At 41.1% G+C, this 12074-nt stretch overlaps 1 protein-coding gene across 1 annotated transcript; it reads left to right on the top strand.

Annotated features, from left to right (window-relative positions):
- The first annotated feature begins 2044 nt into the window (after nt 1-2044).
- Nucleotides 2045-11854, top strand: LOC108093336 (protein wingless). Its single transcript, XM_017193337.2, has 5 exons — nt 2045-2596; nt 4340-4590; nt 8131-8432; nt 9735-10162; nt 10442-11854. The coding sequence occupies exons 1-5, from the start codon at nt 2481-2483 to the stop codon at nt 10746-10748; spliced, it is 1404 nt and encodes a 467-aa protein (XP_017048826.1). The 5' UTR covers nt 2045-2480; the 3' UTR covers nt 10749-11854.
- Nucleotides 11855-12074: the final 220 nt, after the last annotated feature.

Raw genomic sequence — 12074 nt, 5'->3', positions numbered from 1 at the left:
TATTAAAGGCAAATAAAAATTAAATTTATCGCTAATAGTCTAGAAAACCATTTATCTTTAAATTGATTTTTAATATAATACATAATATTGTATTTTCGAATGTATAAATAATGGATTTAATTATTAACCTCGTTCCGAATTACTTTTTTAATTGCTGCAGTTGATTGGTTATCATAAAGAAATTACCACCACTCTCGCTATCTGCCATTAGTTAATGAATATACCCATCAGACTTTAGTAGGTCTGCCGATTCGGGTTATTTTTACAGCCTCGGAAAGCGAGTGGGTCGAGACGAGAGGTGATCGCTACCTACAGCGGAGAGAGAGGTTTAAGATTTTATGATTTATTTACATTCCAGCCTTCTGTTCTTACTCACTCGCCGTGAATGTCTGGGAGTGCGTGTGTGTCTCATCATTTGGATTTTCCGCGGCAATAAAATTAATAAGAACGCGCTAATTTTTCAGGCCCCGGGGCCTAAGCAAATAAGCGCACACAATTTCCTGCAACTCCTCCACCCTTTTCCCCTAACTCTTTTCCAGCGCCCAGACTGTGCAAATATTGGCCAAGGGATTTTTGGCCTGAACCGAAAACGGAACTCTATCCGTTCGCCATTTTGTTGCGATGAAAAACGTTTTTCCTGTTGTTGTTTATGTATTAAATAAATTAAATATAAATAAAAAAAGTTAATTGTTTTGTTATTCTTTAGAATTTTTAATAGGCTTATATGTTAAAACGCATATGTATATTATATGTTTTTGAAAAACAAATTTTCTTTGCAGGGGAATAAGTTAATAAAAATAAGTCCGTAGGATAATCATACATTATTAGTTTTGACATAATCCGGACAGCGAATAAATGTGTAATTCATGGAAAATGGCCGAAAGATCGAACGGAAAAGAGAGGTCTTCGAAAGGTGGGGATAGAGGTTAAGGTGGGGGATACCTGCTCTTTTTGAGCTGCACACACTGTCCAATTAGTGGAAGCAGCCAAGCAATGGATGAGGAAAAGGTAAGACATAAAGTCAGCTCGGAATGCCAGAGTGTGTGTTAACAATCGACTGAGAGTGAGGGAGCCGGCTGCATTCGAGCCAAGTACATAAGACTACTCCGAAATCTACTCCGAAAACAGCAGAAAACTTGTTCTGACTAGGCCCATGTGCAGGAATGCTTATGAAAAGGGAAGCAAAACCTACAAGTGTTAATTCCCTACAACTTTATTTGTAAATTGATTAAATTGTCTGAATATAAATAGATTAATTTTAAATAAATGTAAAAAATTACAAATTTGTACTAAGCCTTCGAAACACTTTTACATACAATTTTACATGATAAAGTTTAAAAAATATTGTCTTTTGTGTACCATATATATTTTTTATTAAATAAGAAACATATATTGATTAACAAAAATTAAACTAAATTAAAAAAAAAAACATTTTGTTGTATTTGATTTATTTATGTAAAAAGCGACTTTTATTCTGGCCATACAAAACACTACCTTTATCACCAAAAACCATTCATAAATGTTAAAGACCCCTTTTAACAACCAAAAATAATAGTTTTTAGGTGAACAGTAAGCGTGTCAAAAAACCCATGAAAACCAATCCCATAAATACCTTACAAAAATAGCCGAAAAAATTGCGACAAATAAATATAATTAAATGCAGTCTACGCTATTACGAAATTTCATGAGATTGCGCAAATAATCCGGCAATACAATCGATTACACCGAAAATGCCGGGCAGAGTTTTTCCATTTCCGCCATTTCTTATTGGGCGATACTGGCTATATACCGCACACACACACACTTGAAGCCGAAACACATACGAAACGATCACGAAACGACAGAGAAAACGAACGACTGCGCCGAGAGATAGCCATGCTCCTCTAACGCACGGATAGAAGTGGCAGCGCAGTGATAGCTCCGCCCCACTCGCACACACACACTGCGATCGTGAGGGATCCGAAGTCTGTAGATACGATCGGATCGGGGATCTCGGGTCGCTGCTGAAAAACGCAGAGTCGGACGAAAGAACGCACGGTGTGTTTCAGTTAAGAGTTGGCACTGAACCGGGCAACAATCTTCACTCCTCCGCTCGAATCGTCGCGATATACTGATCTACCGATCCAACGATCTGCCATCTATAACTAGAGCAAACCGAGAGTGTTCTATTCGAAACGACCGAATTAATATACTTAACTGATAACTTACAGAGGAAAACTCACAAAGTTCTTGTTGTGTCCCATGATTGCCGTGTGATCCATCGAAATCGGAATTAATCGCACAAATATGAGCAGCAGTATCGGCATACGCATGCTAATGATGATTATGCCTCATTTATAGTGCGCTAATTGAACGCGAAATTGCTCGATAAAAGTCCAATACACCCTAACCATTCGCAAACAAACAACAACTCGAAGGGAAGAAGTAATACCCAGTGTTTAGTGAATTTGTGTGTGTCGAAAAAAGCTAAACAGCCAACAATGGATATCAGCTATATCTTCGTGATCTGCCTGATGGCCCTCTGCAGCAGCGGCAGCAGTCTGAGCCAAGTCGAGGGCAAACAGAAATCCGGAAGGGGCCGGGGCTCCATGTGGTGGTAAGTCCATCAAATATTTTCCATTAAATTGGGCAATTAGCGGGCGGGCGACAATAAAAACAGCAAACAGCAGCCAAACGAAAAAAAAATGTGAAAAACCCAGACAGAAGTCAAGAAACAACAACAAGGCACGCGCCGAAAGTTTTCGAGAAACATTTCCCACAGCAACAAACAAAAAACAAGAAAGATGTTAAAGGTCTTGTGCGTCACGCACCAAATGCGGAAGCCACAAAATGCACACACACTAAAAAATAAAATAAAGCTCCGACTTCTCACAAACTTCGCCTGATGGAAGCAATTAAAAATTCTAAGCGCGCATTCAACTTTTACTTGGGATAAACTTTGTGTGTGTGTGACACAGTTTGAGATATGAATGGGCTTTTGGGTGAATGGAAGCGGAGTAATAAAAAAACTTGAGGAGAGGGGCCTCGATAAGGAAGTCCAGACTTTGGGATCTACAGCAGAGTTGAGGCAACAGATTTCCAGTAGCATACGCAGTAAATCAAGTTCGTTGCCTAAGTCTTTCGTTTTGCTTATGAAAACAATTAGTTATAATAAAAAAAATTATAAACATTAAATATGGGGTATAAGTGCTAACTTAATTGAAACTTATAAAATAAAGCGCGGTCTTAAGTAGTCCTAACTGGTTGTATGTCAATTTCAACCAGATTTTTGGTAATTTCAAATCTCACTGAATTTTAAGGTTTTATCTTTTTTAAATCCTATCTGGTATTTGCTTTTGGTATTATTGACCGGCCTCCACAAATTCTCGGGCTTTGATGAGTTGTTTGTTTGACTTTTATCATGTGCAAAACTTCCACAAAGCCCTAATAACTTTTTATAACGGCATAAATCCAACCTCAACAATAAAAAATCAACACAAAAAAACATAAAAAGCTCAAACAAATACAACGACACAAATTGTGACTGCGACTTCGGATTGCCGTCGCATAAATCTCCGCTGGGGCATCGATTTAATCCGCCTGGGAATTGAAATCGATTGGCAATCGTTGCCCCGAGAATCCCCGCGCAGATGTTACACATTCGATCAAGTTTTTGTTTTATTTACGTACTTTTATTAATTTTCGTTGCATTGCGCAACGTTTTGTTCCCACCGCAATCAGCATTCAATTGAATTGGCAATTAATTTGCATTCTCGCAGCCTGTCAATAAACATTTGTTTATGTTTGCTTATTGTTTGTTATGTGCATAAATAAATATATCTATATGTCTGCGGCTGCTAATGAAGCGTGGAAAAAAAATATTATAAAGATCAACAATTGAAACAAGAAAATAAATTATGACAGGTCAGAGAGGAGCAAAGCGTTAGCCGACAGGTGTCTGCAAATATTTGTCCATCTCCATGTGAGTGTACCTAATATATACTCGTATGTTCGTTTGTGTGTGGTTTATGCTTGAGTAACGCCGGCAATTGACGTTTACCGCCCAGAAACAACAAATGCTCAAAATAGAAAAGACACCGAAAAGCCGCAAAATGAAAAACCGAAAAAAAATGATACGCACAGCCGAAAGAAAAACAGCTCGATCTCAAGTCAAGTGGAAAGACACAAAAACCCTGACGAAAAATGACAAAAAATGTTTCAGCTGGTGGAAATCCTCGTTCCCTTTATTCCCGTTCTCATAATTAGGCGCAAAACTCAGTGAAGCATTTAATAGTTTTGACAACCTCTTCCCAAAGATTGCTCTATTAACTTTCGGTTTTTCTGGTTCATTTTCTTTCAGGGGCATTGCCAAGGTCGGCGAACCCAACAATATTACGCCCATTATGTACATGGATCCGGCCATCCACTCCACGTTGAGGAGAAAACAGCGACGACTGGTCAGGGATAATCCCGGAGTCTTGGGAGCCTTGGTTAAGGGCGCCAACTTGGCCATCAGCGAATGCCAACACCAGTTCAGAAATCGCCGCTGGAACTGCTCGACGAGAAACTTCTCGAGGGGCAAGAACCTCTTCGGCAAAATCGTTGATCGAGGTGAGTTTAAATAACATTTAAACATGAGTTAAGTTTAGTTTAATGGCTTATAAATATAATTGTAAATAGTTTCAATTTCAATTTCCACAAGTTCTACAATTTTCTTTAAATCATTTTTCCATTTAATGATTTAAAAAATCACATAAGCTATAAAAACACTTGGTTAATTGAACATTTCAATTGCACACAGTAGTTCTTCAGTGCAACTCACTTAAGGCCCTCTTTGCCAAAGAGAAATATGATCTACAGATCTATTGTTGTCAACGCCTTCGTTTTTGCCGCAACTAAACTACTAGAAAACCAGGCTGCCACACAAATTGCTTGCATAACCCAGCAGCTCGAATCCAGTTTTTCCCTTTACCCTGCTCCTTATTTATGTTATGAAATGTCACTCCCCTGGACCTCTTGCTCGTATGTGGCGCTTGTTTGTTATTGTAATACGATCTGAGCACTTGGTAATATGTATATTTTATATATACATATATATATGGGTTGACTACCCTTTTGAAGGGGCCACTTTCCCCTGGACGGGGACACAAAGAGCTGCCTCTGTGCTCAATGCACTTGCTCCACTTGCGTTTCAGCGTGTTTATGCTAATGAGCACAAGTTGGCAGCACCACTGAAACACCACTGAACCACCGAAGAGGACAACTGAGTGTTGTCACTCACTCACTCACTCGGTCATTCAAATCAATCAAACGTGCTTGTCTTCTGGGACTCTAGTTCGCCTGCTGCGCCAGCAAAATCCCAAGAGAACGAACAGTTTTAGCTTATATAAATGTAAACAAAAGTCGCGCATGCGCAGTTTTTGTCCTGCCGCGTTTTTAGCCGGAAATCCATACGACTCCCGCCCTCGCCTGCCGTTTTATTAGCTACTGTTTTGTCCTTATTCCCGAGATCCTGACACTACTACCTGATCTGTATACGTATATATATAGTGGGCGTGGCAAGCGTCGCGTGGCTTCGTTCGCTCGGTCCGTCTGTCAACGGCAGCTGACTTTTATAGCCAGGCTCTTGACCTTATCAAGTTATTTTGACTCTCCGCCAGCTAACATCCTTTTTATGAGCTCTCGACATTTTATGGATTACTTAAAAGAAAAGGGAAATTATTGCCCCGGTGACAGCTTTTTATCGCAGCACTTTCATCGCTTTCCACAATCAAATTTTTAATGTATTTGCCGGGCCGTGCCCTTGGCCCTAATTAACACCTAGAGCGAACCATTAACACTTGGGGTTCGGAATGGAGAGCCAGTGGCTTCCAAACCGCTTGGAGAGAACCCTGCCAGCGGGGCACACAGAAATTCCTGCCTTGTCTCAGATCTCTCTTTATTTCAATTTCGAAGTCCTAAGGCTGCCTAACTTGTTTTCTAATTGGTGACACCTTGTCAATTTGCCACGCCACACGCTTTAACAAGCCGTCTCTATTAGTGAATATTCTCGTTGGGTTTCTGCCAGGGATCTCTTCTCCTTTTTTTTTTTGGCAATCATTGGTTCGTGACGAAGCCGCTCCGGGTGTCCCAGTATCCCTGTGTTCGTATGTCCCTGTGGGTTTTATATCAAGAGGTCTAAACTATTCCGGGAACTGCTGACGCTGCTGTCACTAAGCAGCTTAACCCCGAGATGAGCTGTGTTCCCTCTTTTTTTTCGAGGGCCCAGGATCGGCGCAGGATTGTGCTTCTGATTTTCGTCCTGCTCTCAATTTCAATCAGCTCGAGATACGCCCACTCACAACGGAAATCCGTTTTGGCAATTATATAAAACAGAAAAGAGAACGAAACGTATCGCATTACATGCGGAAATTTATTTTTTGGTTGCTCCATTTTGGCCACACCCTTTATTTGCTTAATTGCTCAGGGTGCACCATCCCCGCTTTTTACTTTTTATTATTTATATATATTTCGTACTTTATTATCTTTTGTTCGCTATTTACACAAAAAACCACGAAAGGAGAGTACGAAATGCAAACAACATTTCGCTTCCAAAAGGTAACGCGAATTCTTGCTAAGCTAATCACCAGAAAAAACAAAGTCACCAATGAGTGTGTCACGCCTCTGAGCCCCCTTTCCACTACCACTACCACCACCCCCTCCCCCCGCGATCCCTTCTCGCACCCCCCGCCTCTGCGATTCCCAAACCGTTTGCGCATGCGTTGCCGCCTTATCGCGGCCCAAACATCTTGCACATATTTACACACAATTTACCTGTGTGCGCCTTAAATTTCGTTACATACGTGAAATTATTTAAGGAAAAACGAAACCACCAACAACAAACAAACAAACATTAACCGGGAATTGAAGGCTCACTCTGCCATAGTTTCGGAAAAAAAGTAACACAAATTATTTCGTGGTCGAATTCCAGGAAATCGAAATCAAAAGCGGCGAAATTTTTAACACCAAGCGGAAGTTGTTTTCGGTGATATAGAGAGCACAAGAATGTGTCAATCGTCAAGTGCAGACTAGTCAATCACAGATACATCAATCGACACTTGAACCAAAATAAGTTAGGAAGTAGTTCTAAAACCTCAAAACTTCTCTATAACAATTTAAGAATATAGGGAGTATTTTCAATAAATTCGTTCAAAGGTAAATTTGAATTTCCAATATAGATATGAACTTGTTGCTTTCAAGTACTTTACACTCTCTTCAGCGCAACTGAAAATTCCAAACGACGTTGACATGGTTCAACTCAAGAATTTTCAGCTACCTGACCGGCGAGACCATCCCTATATATCATATCTTGAGCTATGAACCGAGGCGAAGCCACTTGAAAAATTATCTGCAACATGTAAATTCAATTTTCATTGTTCTTTATCTGTGATGGTCTCGCTCTCAGAACAGAACAGAAACCCGAACAGAAACAGAAACGGCTGCAAACGGAGGCAGTTACTAAAAATAAAAACGAAAATGAAAATGAATAATAAAAGTAAAGCGCACAAGGGGCAAACTGTCCACTCGAATGGATTGTGCAGAGATGGGCCCAAAGTGTTAAGTTGGAATTTATAGTTGAGCGTTTAATCTGTGTCAGGTTTTGGTGTGCTCATCTCTTTTCCGCCGTGCCATCATGGCATTGATAACTTGAAGTGTCATAATTGACCAGGCTTTGGAAGACAAGTGCCATTACTCATAACGAAAATTTCAACTCTTGCCCACGACGTCTCCGGCCATCACTACTTCACTTGGCCGAGATTGAGATCTTGTCTTGGCCGCGGTATTGGTGGACTTCGGTGCCAAGTGGAACACCCAGAAAGCAAAAATAATGATTACACAGAGAATAAAGTTCTGATTAAATATCAGTTATTGTTTAGAGCTCCCCTTTTTTCCGTTCAAACAAAACTAATATTTAAGTGCAATGTAATTTAATGTAATATTATTACCTTATTTGACTTTAAACCCATTTGCATTATTATTTTATATTTTGTGTATGATTAATACTCACCATTCCTTCTATAAATATTACTATTTTAAAACATACTTGTTTATGTGATTTTAAGTTTTTTTAAGGAATTAAAATTAATCAAAATTCTGTTTTATTTTTTCCAGGCTGCCGAGAGACGAGCTTCATCTACGCGATCACCAGTGCGGCGGTGACCCACTCGATAGCCAGGGCCTGCAGCGAAGGAACGATCGAGTCCTGCACCTGCGACTATAGCCACCAGTCGCGATCCCCACAAGCGAATCACCAGGCGGGCAGTGTGGCCGGAGTTCGGGACTGGGAGTGGGGCGGATGCTCCGACAACATCGGATTCGGGTTCAAGTTCTCCCGGGAGTTTGTCGATACCGGCGAGAGGGGTCGCAATCTGCGCGAGAAGATGAATCTGCACAACAACGAGGCGGGTCGAGCGGTAAGTTCAGCTTTATTACATAAATGCACAGAAAAAAGGAATTTAAATCAAGGCAATATGATCTTAAAACTGCATAATAAATAATTGCTTTCAACTAACAAATTTAATTCAGGTTAAATACCGGATTCATTACTATAAAAATTGTTTTAAATATTACCTTTTTTGAATGTTTTTTTTCTGTGGAACTCGTAATAAGTAGTCCTAATGTTCGTTTTTAACCTGGCTGGGGGATTTACGACTGGATCGCTAATAAAAACCAGCGACGACAATTTCCGTCCCCACAATTAATTGGAGTCGAACGCCAATTGGCCTAGCTGCTCGAGATAATCCCTCTCTTTCGCTCCCCCCTCTAGCTATCTCTTTCACGCGGGAATATGGGGGGATTTCTGCACTCGTTTGCGCTTGTGTCGCTCGTATATTAACTCGTTGACAGCTTCCAGTTCCCCTCCACAAGAAGAAAATAGTAGGACTTTAGTTTTGGGGGCACATTTACAGTGGTGAAAGGGGTAATAAAAAAAATTGCACCAATCAAATAAATATACTGTTAAATTCTAATAAACTTAAGGGGTTTTTCTTCATACAAGATATTTCAAATTCATACCTAATTTATTAGGCTTATGCATTGATCAATTTTACTACAGAAAATCCTCTTTTTGGTAAGCACTTTGCTTAGTTAAACCACTGTGAATTGCCACTCCCGCTGTCCGTTTTAGTGGGGCGTAGAAAGTAGCACACAGCGCCAACATCCAGTGCATCCAGCTAGAGCAATACGATCCCACCGGATCCACCGATCCACCGAACCACCGATCTACCGATCCGGGACCTAGTCCTCGCGGCCTCCTTCCGCCGCCTTTGGGGAGCAGGGCCCACCGCCTGTGTTATTATTTTATTACTTGTTATGGGCCGCAGCTCCATAATCATTGCGATCAGCATGATGACGATGATGATCATCATCGGGCTGCTGGATGGCCGCTGCTGAAGGCCCCCCAACTGCGTTGATTTCTTACTTTTGGTCCGCGCACAACATTACAACCAGCAACTTCGAGGTGGGGGGACATGCAACAAGCGCACAGCAAGTTGCAACAACATTTATTGATTTTTAATAACTGCAACAACGTGGCAGGCGGGCCGCCAATCTCCCAGCCGGGCAAAAACAACCGGGCCAAAGAAAAAAACCGCAAAATAATTAAGTGAAAAACATATTGCGAGTCGCGAGTTGCGAGTTGCGATTCGCGATTCGCAAGAAGCCTAATAAAGTCATACTAATGAACAATCTCTTCCCCGCTCCTTTTCAATCTGCAGCACGTCCAGGCGGAGATGCGACAGGAGTGCAAATGCCACGGAATGTCCGGCTCGTGTACAGTGAAGACCTGCTGGATGCGACTGGCCAACTTCCGTGTGATTGGCGATAACTTGAAAGCCCGCTTCGATGGAGCCACCCGCGTCCAAGTCACCAATAGTCTGAGGGCCACAAACGCCTTGGCTGGAGTAAGTCCGAATGCGGCTGGTTCGAATTCCGTGGGCTCCAATGGCCTGATCATTCCCCAATCGGTGGTCTACGGCGAGGAGGAGGAGCGCATGCTGAACGACCACATCCCGGACATCCTGCTGGAGAACAGTCATCCGATCAGCAAGATCCACCACCCCAACATGCCCTCGCCCAACAGTTTGCCCCTCGCGGGTCAAAGGGGAGGTCGGAATGGACGACGACAGGGTCGCAAGCATAATAGGTAAAGATCACCAGATACTATAGAAATAATCTAAAGAAAATATAATCCAAGACCTGGACTTGGAAAGGCTTAATAAAAAAATGTTTAATTTAAGTAGTTTTTAAATATGTATTTAATTTTCCAAATTAACTTTTTTTTGACCGAATTGAGACACAAACATTTAATTTTGAAAACAAAAATTTACTATTTAATTGTATAATATATGTTTTAAAACTTGTATTAAAACAAATTCCTAAAACACCTTACTAACTAAACCCATTTTACTTTCTTCTTCTGCAGATATCACTTCCAACTGAATCCCCACAATCCGGAGCACAAGCCGCCGGGTTCGAAGGACCTCGTCTACTTAGAGCCCTCGCCGAGCTTCTGCGAGAAGAATCTGAGACACGGCATCCTGGGCACCCATGGGCGGCAGTGCAACGAGACCTCGCTGGGCGTGGACGGATGTGGGCTGATGTGCTGTGGGCGTGGCTATCGGCGGGACGAAGTGGTGGTGGTGGAGCGGTGCGCCTGCACCTTCCACTGGTGCTGCGAGGTCAAGTGCAAGCTGTGTCGGACCAAGAAGGTCATCTATACGTGTCTGTAAGGGAAGTTCCCTCCGGAAACCTCAAGAACACCCCCTCTATGACTCTTCCCCCCATTCTTTGTATGTGTTATGTATTTTGTCTACGCTTAGCCTTTGTTATTAGCACCTTAAGAGCCTAGACTATAGCCTAGTTAAAGATACAACTAACCGCCCATCTGAAGTCCCCTTTAACTCTCACTTTTTTTTTAGCAGTATTACACGAGGAATATTAACGAATAGATTTCAAGAAAAAGTGAGGAATACAACGTGTGTTTGCCCAGTTTTTAGTCATGTAAGCCAGCTCCCAATCGAAGCAAAATCATTTGTAAATTACAAAGGCCCCTTTTTTGTACCCCTAGAATGTAATTTAAAATTAAAATTAACTTAACTTAGATTACAGTTTTCGAAGCGCGTCCCCTTTCTGCTGATTCCCTCCTCTAACTCTGTCGTTTTAAATCTTTTTTAAATCATTGAAAACAAGACTGAAAATTCAAATAGCGCGCAGCTCCTTTCTTCTCTTAAGCGAACACTGCTTGAACTGCTTGCATACTGCTTTGGCCAGGACCAAAACGGATGTGAAGTGGGAAAGCAAAAGGATAATCCTTTAAGAAAATCAATTGCCAGGGCTGGGAAAACAATTGGAATGCGTTACCAAAAATTCCAAACAACGTTTTCCACTCTCAGCCTGGTCATACAAAAACCACTTACTTTTGTGTACATAAATAAGCTTAAATTAACTCTTAGCTTTTAGGATAAATCCATATCAGCCCCACTAAATACAGAGAAAGATTTTAGATGCTTGGAATTTATGAAATTTTGCACATGAAATATTTTTTTGTAAACGCATTTAATTTAATACCCACGGCCTTTCAGTTGTGCGTTTTCCCCCATGTAGGTATTACTAATTAATTAATTGCACTTAGCTGGCTAGTTAAACTAAGTATATAAATAGCTTGATATGAATATAATATTTAATTAATTTATACTAGCTCATAGACATTCAATTTTGTAAAGTATTAATGCGAAGGAAAACAAGAAACGAAAAAGCAAGCGGAAAAATGCGAATGCAATCGAAAACAAATCAATAAAAAACAGAAAACGACAATGAGTAAAAAATTACAAAAAATAAAAGCAAAATGGAATTTATTTGTGTGGCTGCTGGGGCAATTATTTGGCTCATGTATGGGGCAATTAGTTGGGGAGGGTACGAAAAGGGGGAGGGGGCAGTGGGGGTCTGGGGGTACAGGTCAGGGTCGCCGATCGCCGATCTGCTCTGAGGCATTTCAATATTTGATTTAAGCCAGCCAGCTCGCGGTGGCAGTTTCCCAAGCGCATTTTTTTGCTCTT

Source organism: Drosophila ficusphila, unplaced genomic scaffold, assembly GCF_018152265.1.
Source record: "Drosophila ficusphila isolate 14025-0441.05 unplaced genomic scaffold, ASM1815226v1 contig_855, whole genome shotgun sequence".
Lineage (NCBI taxonomy): Eukaryota > Metazoa > Arthropoda > Insecta > Diptera > Drosophilidae > Drosophila > Drosophila ficusphila.
The sequence above is the reverse complement of the archived record's forward strand: the minus strand, read 5'-3'. Positions and strand labels throughout refer to the sequence as shown.